We start from the raw sequence: 17,841 nt of genomic DNA, 5'->3' as shown, positions 1-17,841 counted from the left end.
ACTATTAATGTAAATTAAAATAATATGTTTATGTAACTCAGTCGACTTGGAATGCATTACCCACTGACACTAAAGCGCAGAGGTCAGGATAATCAGAGCCTTATTATGTACACGTTTTTGTGGAAATGAAAGTTAACCTTTTGTTTACTTTTGTTAGTCTGTCACGCATTCAGTTACATGTGATGTCATGCTGTAAAATGTTGTTTTATGTCATTACAGGTAATATAGTACAGCACATGCCAACTGAACCACCCACATCCCAGCCCGAAGGTGTGCTTCCCTTCTCTCACACCATTCTGAGAAGTGCTTCATTTACAGTTTCAGTTTTTCAGCTGAAGAAACCTGAAATTCTAGATGTGGCTGTGGTGAGGACACCTCTACAGACGCCCATTAATGGGTGGAGGCCAACAGCAGAAAACAGGAACGTGCTGATAAGACGCTCCAAAGTTCACACCTGAGGATGTTTAGACGTTTCTCCAGACCGGTTAGAGATGGAACAGAGCGTGTAAAGCGGGGACGGACTCTGTCATTGTGTAGCGCATATCCCACCGTATGACTTAATGTGATTTTTCTTGTTTGTGGAAATGACAATTGTTGGGAGAGTCTCAAGGAAATAATGAGAATATTGTGTCTTTAACCACTGGATCTTTATTTGAAGTTGGAGATATTCTCACACGTCTGGATATGTGGCCTCTCAGAGCTGCCATTTTTTTGCTCTGTTGTGCTGGTGAGTAAAATAAAACCAAAAAAAATGGTCTAAAATCAACTCTTTTTTTGCTTTTTAAATTGAGAAAATGTATGGGCTGAATATTTCTATATATAAAATAAATGTAAAAATAAATATTTATAAATATTTACTGGCCACAAAATATTTTCTATTTTATTTATTTAAAAATATATTTTTAGTTATTTCATTTTAATTTCTTTTTTCTCTCAATAACAATATATTTATTTAGCTTTTTTTCCTTGCACATTTGTGACAATTAGCGCAAGTTTTGATTTTTGCTTAATTTGAGCAATATTCTGCATGCAAGATGCATGTCTAAATTATTCACTTTACATCACAGGTAATAGTATATATTAATGGTACATATTTTTATTTAATATATTTATTTATTCATTTACACAATTTTCCCTTTTTTATCAAACAATGAAATAATTTCATGTATTAAAATTTTATTTACGGTTTTGCCATTAAAATGACAGGGAATTAATCATAATATGAGATTGCATCAATATTATGTTTTTAAATGTAATTTATAGTATTTTTAAAGATTTGTTTTCTGATTTTTCCTGTGCAAAAGAAATGAATCCGTATATTTCCCTTATAATTAAAGGTCATTAAGCATGTGGTTTTTTATTAGTAGTATTTGTGCAGACACAAAAGTAATTTAAAGTCTCCTTTAGTATTATATTTCAGTTTCTAATCAAATTACAGACCACCTGGCACATTTTATTTAATCAAAACCTATTCTCTAGAAGTTACTTGGGCTTTGTCTTACACTTTCTAGAAAAATTAATAAGGCTTTCTGGTATGCTTGGAGCTGTTCAGTTTTCCTCATAGAAAACCAAAACGTGAAGAGATTATTCATTCCGGCTTATGATCGATGGAGAACTGGGATCATCATCTTGCTGTCAGATACTCATCAAACTCTGTCCATCAATTGCTGAAAGTAGAATAGGAAAGTTTGTCAAGAGGAAAGTTGAGGTTTAAAGGTTATAGCATTATGCTACGATTTATTGATTCATGTCCAAACAGCCTGAAGAACTGGAGCGGGTTTGTGGATGTAGCTTTAAGGATGTTGTTTCCTCTCTTGGTAGCATGTGGAATGATTATTATGGGAGCTTATGCTGTGTGTATGTGTGTGTTCTGATGTGTGTTGGTGCTGTTATGTGTGTTGTAACCACAGCAGCTGTAGGGTATAAATGGAAAACCTTCCCAAGGGAGAAAGGATCCACTTTACTTTTAGACAAAAGACACTAAGTCTAGAACATCATCACCTGATTTATTCTATCATCACTGAAAGATGTTCAGAGTTTTGAGTCACTTTTATTTTTCTCGTCTCCTGTTTGTGTGTAGGTTGTTGGTGCCAGAGCTGTAATCTGACGAAGGCTTATTTCAAGTCCAAGAATTTCTTCAGCGTTCTCCATTGGGATGCTGTTGACATTCCGGGTCAAACGGTTCTCTACAGTGTTCAGTACAACTTGTGAGTGACAGAGCCAGAGAAAAACCTGGCTGGACCTTTTCTTTTACTTTTCCTTTGTCTTTTCTTTGACAGTACAAATGTGTCCAGTATGGATCTTTTTACAGTAGAAATTTTATTAGGGATGTGCCTGAAGCCTAATACTATTTTCGGAAAAAGGAAATGATGCAATATATGGAAGGATATAAATATATTTCAATGCTTTTACATTCTCATGCAAATTTATTGTGTAATCATATTGTATATAATACAAGGGCATCAGGGAGCTGCTATCAATATGCGGGGTATTGAAAATGCTTTTGAATGCGTGCTCATTTTTCACTTTGAAGTGGTACCATGTGATACGTGAAATCTGATGCACTGTACTGTAATGTAACCGACTACAGCAGCAAGCCTATGTCCCTTTAGGGGCTCCGTAGAATGCGTTATTCATTGTCCGTTCCTTTCCGAATTCTGATTTAGGCTTTGAGCACATCCATAGCATTTATACTGCTGCTAGGCATGTATGTATCAGTAGATGTATAAATGTATTATTATATTAAAGTATATTAAAGTAATGATTAATATCATATATCATTGTCATTAATATATATTTTAAAAATGGCATATATATTATGTACATATACACATATTTAATACATAAATTATATATACATATAAATACACATTCCAAAAAAGTTGGGACAGGTAGCAATAAGAGGCCGGAAAAGTTAAATGTACATATAAGGAACAGCTGGAGGACCAATTTGCAACTTATAAGGTCAATTGGCAACATGATTAGGTATAAAAAGAGCCTTTCAGAGTGGCAGTGTCTCTCAGAAGTCAAGATGGGCAGAGGATCACCAATTTCCCCAATGCTGCGGCGAAAAATAGGATGGGAATGGGACAACATTCCTGTTCCTAAACTTGAGCAACTTGTCTCCTCAGTCCCCAGACGTTTGCAGACTGTTATAAAAAGAAGAGGGGATGCCACACAGTGGTAAACATGGCCTTGTCCAAACTTTTTTGAGATGTGTTGATGCCATGAAATTTAAAATCAACTTATTTTTCCCTTAAAATGATACATTTTCTCAGTTTAAACATTTGATATGTCATCTATGTTGTATTCTGAATAAAATATTAAAACTAAACTCAAATGTATTAAAACTAAAATGTATTAAACATATACATAATAAATACTGAGAAATATGTCGTTAATAGCCAATTTTGTTTAAATCAAGGATTGCAGAAATGAGTACACCCTAGATTTAATTCAACAAATGTATAATATTCTAGTACTTAGTATGCCCTCCATAATTTTGAATATACTGCTCTGACCCTTCTTGGTATAGAGTGTACAAGTTCATGACAAATTGTCACATCTGTCCTGTTTAATTCCTGGATGATGAGCTCCTTAAATGCCCTGATCTTTAATGGGGAGTGTTGCTCAGCTCGTCTCTACAGAATCCCCCACAAGAGTGTTAAAGGTGCCGTAGAGCTTCTTTTTAAAAGATGTAATGTAAGTCTAAGGTGTCCCCTGAATGTGTCTGTGAAGTTTCAGCTCAAAATACCCCATAGATTTTTTTAATACATTTTTTTAACTGCCTATTTTGAGGCATCATTAAAGTCTGCGTGAATCAGAAGTTGCAAACAACTTTTTTCCAGTGTTGTGACGTATTTCCAAGTGAAACGGAATATTGAATAGAGGGCAGAGTTTTATTTCAGCGCTCCTTCTCATAGCAGACTAACGGTTGCAAAGGAGTGGTTTAAGCGTTTTCAACCCAAGCCGTCAAACTGATGTCATTAGAGAAGGGGCACCGTTGCAGAGGGGAGGAGCATTTTCAAATTTTGATTAAATATTACAAAGCCAAACATTTTTTTTGTGTGGATTGACTTGCATGGATGAATTGTTCACCACAAAACTAGCAATTTGAGCTAACAAAATAAATAAGGTCAATTTTGATTTCATAAGTACTTTAAATATGAGACGATTTAGGCTGCGGCCCCTTTAAATGCTTTAAACCACATTTAACAGTACATTAGCAACATGCAAACAAAACATTTAGAAAGACAATTTACAAATATCACTAAAAATATCATGATATCATGGATCATGTCAGTTATTATTGCTCCATCTGCCATTTTTCGCTATTGTTCTTGCTTGCTTACCTAGTCTGATGATTCAGCTGTGCACATCCAGGCATCCTGCCCTTGTCTAATGCCTTGATCACGGGCTGGCATATGCAAATATTGGGGGCGTACACCCCGACTGTCACATAACAGTCGGTGTTATGTTGAGATTCGTCTGTTCTTCGGAGGTCTTTTAAACAAATGAGATTTATATAAGAAGGAGGAAACAATGGTGTTTGAGACTCACTGTATGTCGTTTCCATGTACTGAACTCTTCTTATTTAACTATGCCGAGATAAATTCAATTTTTAATTCTAGGGCACCTTTAAGATTGAGAGCAATACATGTCCACAGAAGGTTTTTCACCTTAGGAGAATGCATATCCTCATTGTCATGTTGAAAAAATTCATGACAGCATTGATAAAGCACAACTCCCTCACACCTTCAGCACTCATACATCCCTATATAAGAGCTTTACTACCACTGAACTTTACTGTGGGAACCAGGCACTTCTCACTGTACTCCTCCTCTAGCAACAGCATGAGATGCTGTTAGATCCAAAATGATTGATTGATTCCCAGAATCTATATTTTGTAAATCTTTTGAAATGGCTAACTGGCGATATGTTATTTATATTGTGATGCAATTATAGATATAAAATTATTCACACCTAGATTTTAGTAACACTGCCAATTATAGAGGAATTAAAAGGGGTTTGACAGAGACTTTGAAATAATGGGAACAATTTTTTGTAAGAAAAAAGCAAATCATTGTAGCGGACCCTTTTCACAGACTGTGATGAGCATTGTAAATCCTGCAAAGTTTTTTATATTTTCATTTTTAAAAAATATATGTACATTTATAACACTATACTTAGTATTGCATTACCTTTGCATCAAATTACAAAAAACTAGTTAACACTGCTGTGAGGGTGTTTCTAATACAGCGGCTGCGGGAGTGACGGTAAAATTCCCGTTATCAATTGCTCTCTATTTTTTTCTCTTTTTGAAAGTTGTGAAAACACTATTGTGAAGTTTTTCTTTTGCTATTTAAGCGAATGGGAACACAACAAATATATTTATTGTAATCTATCATTCACCGCTATAGAAGAACTTCCGCTTCTGAGAAACCCAGAATACTGCGGAAGTCTATTGTAGAAAACGCACACATTAGATTAGACAGTACATTGCCTCTGATTTTCTTTCTCTTTATTTCCTTTATTTCCATTCTTCTAGCACCTGTTTTTCCATGCTTATGTTAGTTTAGGCTACTGTTCTTCTGTCTCTTCCTTGAGCTGTGTTGTTATGACATAATTCCCTGCAGCATTAGAGTCCTTAAACACATGGCGTTCACAGTTAAAAAAAACAAACATCAGAAATAATACCAAATTTTAAAAAATATATATATATAATTGAAATAAAGCTTTAGCTGGCCATGGGTTTAAATCTTTCCTCCCAGTCCTTCTGTTTTCTGTGAATAACAGCACAAAGTCTCAGACTCATGACTTTGCTTTGGTGAAGGACGCGCTGTGGTCACCCGGCTGTGAATCTCTTCTTCGGTTTGTGAACTGCAATTAGAATCGGAGAAGGAAGAAGCTGCGTCTGCGAAATTTTGCTGGCCCTTTCTGGCCTTGGCACCGAATCTTTTTCACCAGTCACAGTTATGCTTTGCAGGGAAACTGATGGGTAAAAATAAATCTGATGGGAATGGAGGGAGCAGCAGTGCATGCTGGGAGGGTCAGTGAGGCTGACGGGATGAGGGACGAAAGCTTCAGAAGCTCCAGATAATCCCACTACTGTAATGTGGATCTGCTGCTCACCAGTCCAACCTCTTAACCTCTCATTCTTCCTCTCTCATCCATACAGCGCTTCATACAGGAGCAAAGGGAGCTTTGAATGGCCTTCATACTCTTTCCTGGCTTTTCATTTCTCAGTTTGCTCTGTTTAGTTCAACAAAAAGAGATTTTACACATTGGAAATGTGTAATTAAAATGATTGCATTGAGAATGAGCATTGGAATTAGTGTCTATTGACTTATCATAGGTAGGGTTGCTCCAAAGATGGCAATAAACATTATCAGATACTCAGGTGTAACATTAATACACATTATATGACACATGCACACAGTATACAGGGTGTGTAATGTGTAGAATAGTTAGAGTCTGGTTGGTCTGGTCAGTTAAAACAGTTTCTGTGTACACTCACCAGGACTGTAATGAAACAATAACTGTGATTAATGGGTGATGATTAATTTACTTGTGTTGTCTGTTACAGTACATGCAGCCAGTGCTGGGTAGTAACCAGTGTCAGGGGTGACGCATTACAAGTAACTCGAGTTACGTAATCAGATTACTTTTTCAAGCAACAACATTACTTTTTCAATTTACAACAAAATATCTAAGTTACTTTTACCTCAAAAGGAATAAAAACAGTGAAATGCAAACCTGTTATAATTAAATATATTAAATGACACAAATATACTTTATGTATTTAATCTCACTTTATTAACCAATGTCTTTGCTGCTGACCTTCAATGATCTAATTCAACCATACTAATAAGTAAAAATTACTTGAGATTAGACTTAGAAATAAGAGTGTTGAACTTCTCCTGTATCCTATTCTTCTTTAATCCAGAATGGCAGCACAGCTGAAAGGTTTTTTTGAGCTACTGTACAGGTGTACATATGCATTTCATTCAGCCTGATGCTTATTCATTTCACTTTCTGTGTGAAAGGGCCTTAGCATTTGCCAAAAATAGAATTTTTTTTGTTGTTATTAAAAAACAAGCAAGCAAGCTTAGGCCAGGTGAGAAAAAGTAACGCAAAAGTAATGTAATGCATTACTTTTCATAAAAAGTAACCCAATCATAGGTGTAATTTGCGGGAGGGATGGGTTTTTGCCAGGGTCGATATTGTCCCCTCCACTTTTTAAAACATCTCACGGCACATATATAATACTAAAAGAACATCTCTAGCTGATTAGAAATTTGTTAATTTGTGTTAAAGATCTGGCGCTGTTATCGTCGCTATATCGCTTCAAACTATCGCTTAACGCTGTTGCGGAGACTCGTTTCAGTCGTTTCCTCTTTTTGAAAGTTGTGAAAACACTATTGTTGAGTTTTTCTTTTGCTATTTGAGCAAATGGGAACACAACAAATATATTTATTGTAATCTCTCATTCACTGCTATAGAAGTTTAGCCAACTATGACAACTTCCACTTCTGAGAAACCCGGAAATGTGAAAAGGGTTAATTGTAGAAAACAATTACACATTAGATACAGTACATTGCCTCTGATTTTCTTTCTCTTTATTTCCTATATTTCCATTCTTCTGGCACCTGTTTTTCCATGCTTATATCATGTTTAGGCTTTCGTTTCAGTGAAATCACAAAACAAAATGCACATAACCGTGTCCCTGCTCTGTCTTTGGTTTTAATTAAAAAAAATAAATAAATAAATGATACAAGGGTGGATTAGAACCCAGAACCTCTGGCACGCTGAACAAAAACTCTACCACTAGTCCACCAAAACAATCTAACACAAAACGTGGATCCATGCATTTATTGACTGATGCAAACACTCTCAGGACTAACAATATATTGTATAATAGTAGAGGAAAACTATCATATTAAACTAGGTCTATGTCAATAAATTTTGTGCATTTATTATTGTAATAATACAATTACAATACCCCCACCACACACATTCATGTTCCACACACTTTTTAAAACAAAGTTACACCACTGAACCCAATTAGTTACTTTTTTTTAGGGAGTAACGCAATATTGTAATGCATTACTTTTAAAAGTAACTTTCCCCAACACTGGTAGTAACTGATTACATGTAATGTAATCAGAATCCAAAAATTAAGTACTTGTAGTTAGATTATATTACATTTTAAAATACTTGTAATCAGACTTACTAATTGCATGAATTCATATTACTCACACAATGGCAGTAAATCATTCATAATCTATTGATTCTCCCTAATTCTTCTTTTTCATCTTTTAAATTGTCCTTTCAAAAAAAGCTTTCTAGTTTTGTGGAGTTGCACACATGTACCAGCCACTAGGCAGGTGGCCATAATTACATGGAAAATTGACAGACCACACAGCATTTGATCACTGAATTTACAGAAATCATTTCACTTTGTGTTTTCTCACCATTGCAACACTGATATATAATCAACTCCTGATGAACACAATTACTACTGGAATTATCACTCAGTGAGTCATTTAACCAAGTATTACTATGTCTTTGGAAGGCTTTTGTCTTTAAAAAAAAAATTAAATATTATTATTATTATTACATTTTTATGATTTAATTATTAGTTTTACATTAAACTCATAACCCCCTGTTCCTTCACAAACCCCATCTGGGAAACATTCACGTAATGTAATATTTAATGCACTTCATGTTGTTGATAACAAGGAATGGAATATATTTTCTTTCTGTGTATTTCATATCAATATGGTACAAGATTATCCCATTCAATTCAATGTGATTAACGAGTTAGGTCAAAAGTAACCTAAAATGTGTAATGCAATGGATTGTTACTAACTACAGTTTTTGTCTTGTACTTTGGAATCCTTAATTGACTACAATTTGTATCTAATTCCAGCAACTTCTTTATGTAATGTTATCACTGTAAGTCTGTATATATTATTCTGACTGATTTCTGTTCTGTTGCAGATATGGGAATTCATATCAACCGGTGACGTGGTGCCAGAACATCTCCACTCCTGTTTGTGACCTGACTGATGTGATGAGTGATGTGTTGGCCGATATAAGCATTAAATGTCATGCCAAAATTACTGTCGATGGACAGTGCGTGGGTGACGTGAAGTTTGTTCCATTCCGGCAAAGTAAGACTTTCATTTGAATTATATTTGTGATCATCTGTTTAGATCAGTGGTTCTCTGATGGATTAAATTCAGGATTGACTCTGATTGACTCAACAGTAAATATGTTTAAATATGTTTATCAAAACCATAATAAAGTGAAAAATTGCTTAATTTGCATGATGGTTTCTCAAACTCTATATAGCATCTCTTTATAACTGTTCTGTTTCACTCATTTTAGCCACTTTGGCAGCACCACAGCTGTCAGTCGCATCAAACAAAACTCATCTGAACGTAACGGTGTCCCCGCCGATGATCCCATGGAATCGCTCCATTGAAAGCATCAGGGCCTGGGGAGGCGTTAAGTACATAGTTCATCTGACACAACCCAAGTCAGTGGAGGGAAAGGTTATTATTCCCGATTCTCCTTCAGTCATATGCATCCAGTTTGATTGGGATTCATATCATTACTGCTCTCTTACAGCAAATAATTGAAAATGTGTTCCCAATGCAAAATGTATTTATGCATAGTTATATAATGTTTTTGTTTGTTTGTTTGTTTGTTTGTTTGTTTGTTTGTTTTGCATATATATACATACACACATTGACCAGCCATTTTGTTAGGTACACCTTACTAGTACCAGGGTTGGAGCCCTTTTATCTTCAGAACTGCCTTAAAGGATTAGTTCACTTCAGAATTAAAATGTCCTGATAATTTACTCACCCCCATGTCATCCAAGATGTTTTTGTCTTTCTTTCTTTAGTCGAAAAGAAAAAACATTCCAGGATTTTTCTCCATATAGTGGACTTCACTGGGGATTGAACGGATTGAAGGTCAAAATGTCAGTTTCAGTGCAGCTTCAAAGCGCTCTACATGATCCCAGATGAGGAATAAGAGTCTTATCTAGAGAAACTATCACTCATTTTCTAAAAAAAAATAAAATTCTTGCACTAGTCCTGTGATGCGCCACGTATTACGTAATCATTTTGGAAAGGTCACGCGTGACGTAGGCGGAAGTATCACTGTAGGGTGAAAAACTTTCTCGATTTTCTCCTCCAACTTCAAAATAGTCTGACATCGATGTTTTACCTTTTTTGTAAAGGGTGTTTGACTTGGACTTTGCACGTTCACTTTGTAGACACTGGATCGTTATGTCACATGTGACCCTTCCAACATGATTACGTAATGCGTGGCGCATCACAGAGCTACGGAAGAGGATTAGGGCCAAGCAATAATAAAAATATAAAACCATCTCGAGGTTAAAGTCGTTAAATTTTGAGAAAAAAATCTTTAAATTTCGAGAAACAAGTCTAAATAAAATGTTGAGAATAAACTCATTAAATTACGAGAAAAAAGTCGTTAAATTACGAGAAAAAAGTCGAGATAAAATGTTGAGAATAAAGTCATTAAATTACGAGAAAAAAGTCATTAAATTACGAGAAAAAAGTCATTAGATGAGAACAAATTTGTTAAATTATGAGAAAAAAAGTCGTTAAATTTTGAGAACAAATTCGTAATTTAGCGAATTTATTCTCAACATCTCGACTTTTTTCTCGAAATTTAATGCCTTTTTTCTCGTAATTTAACGACTTTATTCAACATTTTATCTCAACTTTTTTCTCGAAATTTAACGAGTTTATTCTCGAAATTTAACAACTTTAATCTCGAGATGGTTTTATTTTTTTATTATTGCTTGGCCCTAATCCTCTTCCGTACAGAGCAGTGCAAGACCAGCATCTGTGGTTAAAAAGATTGTGAAAAAAATTGTGGTTAATTGACTCTTATTCCTCGTCTGGGATCATGTAGAGCTCTTTGAAGCTGCACTGAAACTGACATTTGGACCTTCAACCCGTCCACTATATGGAGAAAAATCCTGGAATGTTTTCCTCAAAAACCATTTCTTTTCAAATGAAAAAAGAAAGAAATAAACATTTTGGATGGCATGAGGGCTGCACATCCATGATCCGAATCTCCTGTTCCACCACATCCTAAAGCTGCTGGATTGAGATCTGCTGACTGTGAAGGCCATTTTTAGTTTAGTGAACTCATTGTCGTGTTCAAGAAACCAGTTTAAGATGATTTGAGCTTTGTGACATGCCGTGTTATCCTGCTGGAAGTAACCATCAGAAGATGGTACACTGTGATCATAAAGGGATGAACAACAATACTCAGGTAGGCTGTGGCGTTTAAACGGTGCTCATTTGGTACTAAGAGGCCCAAAGTGTGCCAAGAAACTGTGCCCCACACCATTACACCACCACCAGCACCACCTGAACCGTTGATACAAGGCAGGACGGATCCATGCTTTCATGCTGTTCACATCACATTCTGACCCTACCATCTGAATGTCGCAGCAGAAATTGACACTTATCAGACCAGGCATGTTTTTCCAGTCTTCTATTGTTCAGTTTTTGTTTTTGTAGCCTCAGTTTGCTCAGCTCTTCTGCTTCAAGGTTGGATGTGTTGTACGTTCAGAGACTCTCTTCTGCAGACCTCAGTTTTACGAGTTGCTATTTGAGTTACTGTAGCTTGAACCAGTCTGGTCATTCTTCTCTGACCTTTCGCATCAACAAGGCATTTTCAACCACAGAACCAACGCTCACTGGATATTTTCTCTTATTCAGACCATTCTCTAAAAAAATCCCAGTAGATCAGCAGTTTCTAAAATACTCAGTGCAGCCCGTCTGGCACCAACAACCATGTGAAAGTCACTTTTCTACCCCATTCTGATGCTCAGCCTAAACTTCAGCAGATTCTCTTGACCATGTCTAGATGCCTAAATGCATTGAGTTGCTGCCATATGATTGGCTGATTAGATATTTGCAATGCATTAATGGGCAGTTAAACAGGTGTACCTAATAAAGTGAGTGTATACATGCGTATGTGTGTGTGTATATACATAAATATATATGAAATATTTAACATGTATGTATAATTTGTTTTTGTTTTGTTTTTTTCTGTTATGAAATGTGACATGGACATATGATCATCAGATTCACCATTGGAAGACAACTAAACATCTTTAATGTGTCTTGTTTTTGAAGGTATTTGAGTACACGTCTCGCTCAGTGTTCATATGGCTTGTGGAAACAGACGTGCAGTACTGTGGCAATGTGGTATATACGCTCACACATCCCGGCTGGTCCAATCACAGTGAAAGCGCCTCCTTTTGTGAAAATGTCTCAGGTAATTGAAAAGCTTGTGCTTTGATTGATGTGTAGAAAACTGCCTTGACCGAATCTGAACACCCATTATTTAGGAAAGCATTTCATGTTTCCAGTGTTTTATTTCCAGTCCTATAATGCTATTTTACATACGTCTTTAGTGTGTAATGTTGCTATTTGAGCATGAAAAAGTTCTGCAAAGTTACAAAGCACAGAGTTATTCTCTATATCAGTGCACACTGTTTCTGAAACGCCTCCAAGTTTTTATAGCAAGGGGCGTTACGTTTCCGACACGCGCTTTAAGCGGTAGACCAATCACAACAGACTGTAGCAGGCTGACCAATCAGAGCAGACTGTGCATTTCAGAAGGCGGGATTTAAAAGAAACAAAACTAAAACAGAGCATTCAGACAGGCAGTGAAAACAGGTGCTGCAACAATGTAAACTATAAGTAAAATAATGAGGTATTTTTAATATTAAATAAAGTAAACGTATTCTAGTAGACCCATAAACAAAATTATGAGCCTGTAAATTAGCATAATAAGACCCCTAACTAAACAAATAATTAAATTATTTTATTTGGGGTTTTTTTTTTTTTGTATGTATGTATGTATTCATTAATTATTATTTATTTTTTTTTTATTTTTTTTCATTTTTAATTGATCTTATATATATATATATATATATATATATATATATATATATATATATATATATATATATATAATTAATTTTTTTCATTCCCTCGATTTATAAATTGTGCGCAAGATTTATAAATCGAGGAAACGTTTTACGTTTTTTTCTTGCATGTCATGTGCATGTCATGTGCAACAATATATATAAAATGCAAAAAAAAAAAAAAATTATAGCAAATAAGACATGCACAAAATTGCTGAAATGTGTGCACTATTTACAATTATCATTAGAATTACCACAGTTACAAAGTGGCAACAGACTTAACTGTTTCTATTTATTTTCATCTGCAATCTCTGTCTTTCAGCTCCTAATTCCTGGTTTCATATCTTATTGTGGCCTGGTCTGCTGGCTCTGCTGCTGCTCATCATCCTCCCCATTATGCTTTGCCAGCTGTCTGTAAAGAGAAAGCCTTCCTTACCGAAAGTTCTGGTAAGTGATTGTGTCATAATGACTCTCGGAAATTCCAGGTGAACATACTTGGAATCGACTCCTTCCCATCTTACTGGCAGTGAAAAGTCCTGTTTGACAAGTGCGTTGTGTTTCCCTTAAGCCTCCTGAAGGAATGTGTCTTATCTGCGCATTGCTCTTGGCAGCACAAAATGAGTTTATCATGTCGATGGCGGTTAGCACAAACAGCTGCTGCCAGATCAGCAGTCACAGATTTTCCTCAGAGCACTTCAGTGCTTTCATGGATTATTTACCCTGTTTTGGTATTTGAGTTAAAAATAAAAAAGATAAATCATGCATGTTAATATTTGCTCAGTAAATGAGCTCTGCTTGGGTTTTTGTGTAACTTCTTGTTAATTAAGTCAATATTTGGCTTCATTGACAAAACGTCTTTCACTTTTAAACTTCCCTGTGGATCACTGCTCGTTTGATAAAACCATTCCGTTTCAAATACAGAATCAATCGGATCGTACATAAGTCAGGGATTCAATCAAATTCCTTTGACCTACAATATTTACTAGAAATATCCTTGGAGTAAATATGTCAATAGTTTAAAAAAACATTTGCATGTTTACGGTTCTCTGATGTTGATTAATAGTCATATGACATGCAGGTAAACAAATAAATAAAAAAAAAATTTAGTATTTAGATTTTTTTTTTTTTTTAACTTTTATTTATTTTAATTTTACATGTTTAGGATTTAATAGATTTTTAGTAAGAGTTTGATTTGACATTTTGTTTTACATTTTTATTTAATTGTAAAGCATTTATTTATTTATTTATTTATTTTAACAGTTTATTATTTAATTGCTTTTTAGTAAATGTTTTATTTTGATTTAAAATTAAAACAAATTAATCCTTTTAAAATAAATAAAAGTAAACAAAGTAAACCCTTATTAGAAAATCAATTAAATCACAAAAATTTTATTAATGTAATTAATAATTAAAAAAAAATATGATTTGATTTTTTATTTTGATTATTTTTATTTTACAGTTATTTATTTATTTTAATTTTACATTTTTAGGATTTAATTGATTTTGAGTAAGAGTTTTATTTTGTTTTAAAATTAAAATAAATGAATCCTTTTTAAATAAATCGAAGTAAATCCTTACTAAAAATCAATTAAATCATAAAAATGTAAAAATTAAAATGAACAAATTAATCATTTTTAATTTATTCATTTTTTTTTATTTTACATTTTTAGGATTTAATTGATTTTTAGTAAAAGTTTTTTGACTTTTTTTTACATTTTTATTTAATTGTAAATTTTTAGTAAGGGTATAGTTTGTTTTTATTTTAAAATGATTTATTTATTTATTTATTTTCATTTTTAAAAAATTAGGATTTAATTGCTTTTTAGTAATTTTTTTTATTTAAAATAAATGAATCCTTTTAAAATAAATCAAAGAAAACCCTTGCTAAAAATCAATTAAATCATAAAAATATAAAATTAAAATAAACAAATCAATCATTTTAAAAGAAAAACATTTTATTATTTGATTTTGACTTTGATTTTTTTTAAATGTATTTATTTATTTTAATTTTTGTAATAATTAAATTAATTATTAGCTCTTCATCAACCCGTGATTTGAGAAATCCTGTTATAAGTGAATGAAGTGATCGGATGGGCTCAATGACTTTAAATTAAGTATGCAAGAAACAACATGCAATTTGCATCTGATTCTGTTCAAAAATAATAATAATAATAATAAAATAAATAAACATAATACAAAAAATGTCTTTCAGTATATATAACATTAATTTCAATTTAATAAATAGCATCTTTTGAAACTACCCGGTTTTTGTCACGCAGCAGACTAAATTATGATATTCTTTCTACTCTCTCTGTAAAACAGATGCTGTCAAACAACAACAGTCCTCCATTTTGTTCAGATCCCCGGGACTACATATCTAAAGTGGAAGTGTGGACTGGATATGATCCACTGGCCATTTTTCCCCAGCAGAAGGTTAATGTGAATGCTTATGCCTCTCAGGAGCCCTACAGATGTCAACAGGACGTCCCGGTGCATAACAGCGCGGAGTCTTCAGTGCACTACAGCCTTTGTTTGCCCCTCCAAAACTCCAACGAACCATCATCCGATGGCAGAACAGAGGAGACCAGCTTGGATTCAACTGGTTCAAAATCTGTTTTGTTCATTTCAGTCGCTGAAAGCAGCAGCGAGACTCTGGTGGTGCCAGTTAGGCCGACTGAAAATGGTGAGCTGCGGTTTCATGACTGTTTATTTCAGTTTGACACTCATCCTCCAGCTGCAGCTGAGGAATCAGAAGGTTTAACTGGAGAACAAACGCCTTTACTAACTGATCTAATTCAGAAGGACTCCAGGTGTAACTCAGCCTACCTGTCTGTACAGGTAGGCTCAAACAGTCATGTTTCTGACATTGTGACGTCAAACTACAGGCAGAACTGGGTGCCGGGGATTCCTCTGGGGGGAAATCAAGACCAAAGGACTTATATTCAGAGGACAGACCACCTGCAGGACTTAACTAAACCTGAGGAGGACTTCAGAGATGAAGAGGAACCGAGAGTTGGTGTGATTACTCTAGACAGATGGGCGCTGGAGATGCCAGGATTGTCTTTGTCTTGCAACTAACCGGCGAAGCGTCTAACTCTTTCCAGTGCTCATTTGAGTACGTCAATGCAAGACAAAGAGATGTTTGATGGTCATCTAAAGATGACAGAACATCTTCTGTTGGTTCTCGCCAGCTCATTGCATCAGGTAGATGGACCGTGTGATGGACCGTTTCACCAGCAACACTGAAGGGAATTTCAAAAGCAGCGAGTGTTTTCACACCAGTTGTGCACTTTGACTGAAACAAAGCTTATCTGTAGCATTGCCATATTCACAAGTGTTATCCCGTTTCATTTATCCACACATCCATGTTTTAACTTATTAAATGAATGCACGATGCATGAGTCAAAATGTAGGCAAACTTGAAATACATAGTGAAACATTTCATTACTGCATCGCAAAACATTTTGACATTGACTGTTTTACCAGTATTTGTTGTGCTAAACTGAATAACGTGAAAGTCTGCATTCTATTCAAAACCTATTTAACTTCTGACGTATTTCAGAGTGAAACAGGATGTTCAATAGCTACGTTTACATATCTGTTTACAATCGGATTGATGGCTCAATCAGACTGAAAAGCCTTCATGTAAACGTACAATTTCAAACGGATTCAAAGGGACAGTGTTGACCTGATATTATCCTATAAACAGGAAAAAATTAAACATGTAAACTAGGGGTGTGATGAGACACGAGATTGAGTTCACAAGAAATATTTTTACACAGTATTTTTAAGAAATCCTCAATGACTAGAACAATAGTCTCCAGTATAAATCAGACTTAAGATAGCTTTCATATTTGCATGCATCACGGAGCCGCTTTCAAAATGCGAGGTATTGAAATCGCGTTTTGAATGCACGTTCGCGTTTTACTTTCTCTTTCGCGTGTATTCTGTGAACAGGGAGCGGCGGTGCTGATGAGCGCACAATCTAAAATACAAGACATTTGTCAACGCTTAGGCTCTGTTGTGCAACGAATCCTCCGCCATGGTCTTGTCAGTCATCACGTCACGTGATCAGTGAACTCTGATTCCTGTTGCACTACGTACGACTCTGCAGCTCGTGTTGGATGATCTGTATTGAAGTGACAGTTATCCAATGAAATTAAACGATTAGTCCACTTTCAAATCAAATTTTCCTGATAATTTAATCACCCCCATGTCTTCAAAGATGTCATGTCTTTCTTTCTTCAGGCGAAAAGAAATGAAGGTTTTTGTGGAAAACATTCCAGGATTATTCTCTTTATAGTGGACTTCAGTGGCCTCCAAATGGTTGAAGGTCAAAATTACAGTTTCAGTCAGTGCAGCTTCAAAGAGCTTTAAACGATACCAGACGAGGAATAAGAGTGTGAAACAAAAAAAATACAACTGTATATGCTTTATAAACACAAATGATCACCTTGCACGTGCTTCCGCTTTCCGTATTCTTCAAAAAGCTTATGCTGTATGTCCTACGCCTTTCCTATTATACTTACAACGAACGCAGAGCCAGTTCCATTTTTTTCGTAAGTATAATGCTGCGTTCACACCAAACGCGAATAGAGCGTCAAATTCGCGTCTACCGCGTCTAGTTTGCCGCTTGAACATTTTGAAAGCATAAAAACAAGCGTTTGAAGCGAAATTGACGCACATCCGAGGCGAAATCCGCTTATTGTGGGAGGGACAAGTGCAGGCGGTTGTCTGTTTGCAAGATGGCTGATGTTGATCGTGCGTTCATCAAGAGAGCTACCGCTTTGTATTTACTCTGGAGAGCAGAACAGCGGCGTAGGGGTCAGCGTTGCGGGAAGGCCGCG

General features: G+C 35.2%; 1 protein-coding gene across 1 annotated transcript; it reads left to right on the top strand.

Annotated features, from left to right (window-relative positions):
* The first annotated feature begins 509 nt into the window (after positions 1–509).
* Positions 510–17,205, top strand: ifnlr1 (interferon lambda receptor 1). Its single transcript, XM_067397406.1, has 7 exons — positions 510–727; positions 2,081–2,207; positions 9,004–9,176; positions 9,394–9,560; positions 12,198–12,339; positions 13,317–13,441; positions 15,317–17,205. The coding sequence occupies exons 1-7, from the start codon at positions 685–687 to the stop codon at positions 16,070–16,072; spliced, it is 1,533 nt and encodes a 510-aa protein (XP_067253507.1). The 5' UTR covers positions 510–684; the 3' UTR covers positions 16,073–17,205.
* The last annotated feature ends 636 nt before the right edge of the window (positions 17,206–17,841 follow it).

The sequence above is a fragment of the Chanodichthys erythropterus genome, chromosome 2, assembly GCF_024489055.1.
Source record: "Chanodichthys erythropterus isolate Z2021 chromosome 2, ASM2448905v1, whole genome shotgun sequence".
Taxonomy (NCBI): domain Eukaryota; kingdom Metazoa; phylum Chordata; class Actinopteri; order Cypriniformes; family Xenocyprididae; genus Chanodichthys; species Chanodichthys erythropterus.
Note: the sequence above shows the minus strand (reverse complement) of the source record. Positions and strands in the feature narration are given on the sequence as shown.

Excerpts from the sequence above, each read along its gene's own strand:
- ifnlr1 (XM_067397406.1), top strand. The coding sequence starts at position 685 with ATGTGGCCTCTCAGAGCTGCCATTTTTTTGCTCTGTTGTGCTG. Across the intron at positions 2,208-9,003 it reads TACAGTGTTCAGTACAACTT|ATATGGGAATTCATATCAAC; the intron begins GTGAGTGACAGA and ends GTTCTGTTGCAG. Across the intron at positions 13,442-15,316 it reads CTTCCTTACCGAAAGTTCTG|ATGCTGTCAAACAACAACAG; the intron begins GTAAGTGATTGT and ends TCTGTAAAACAG.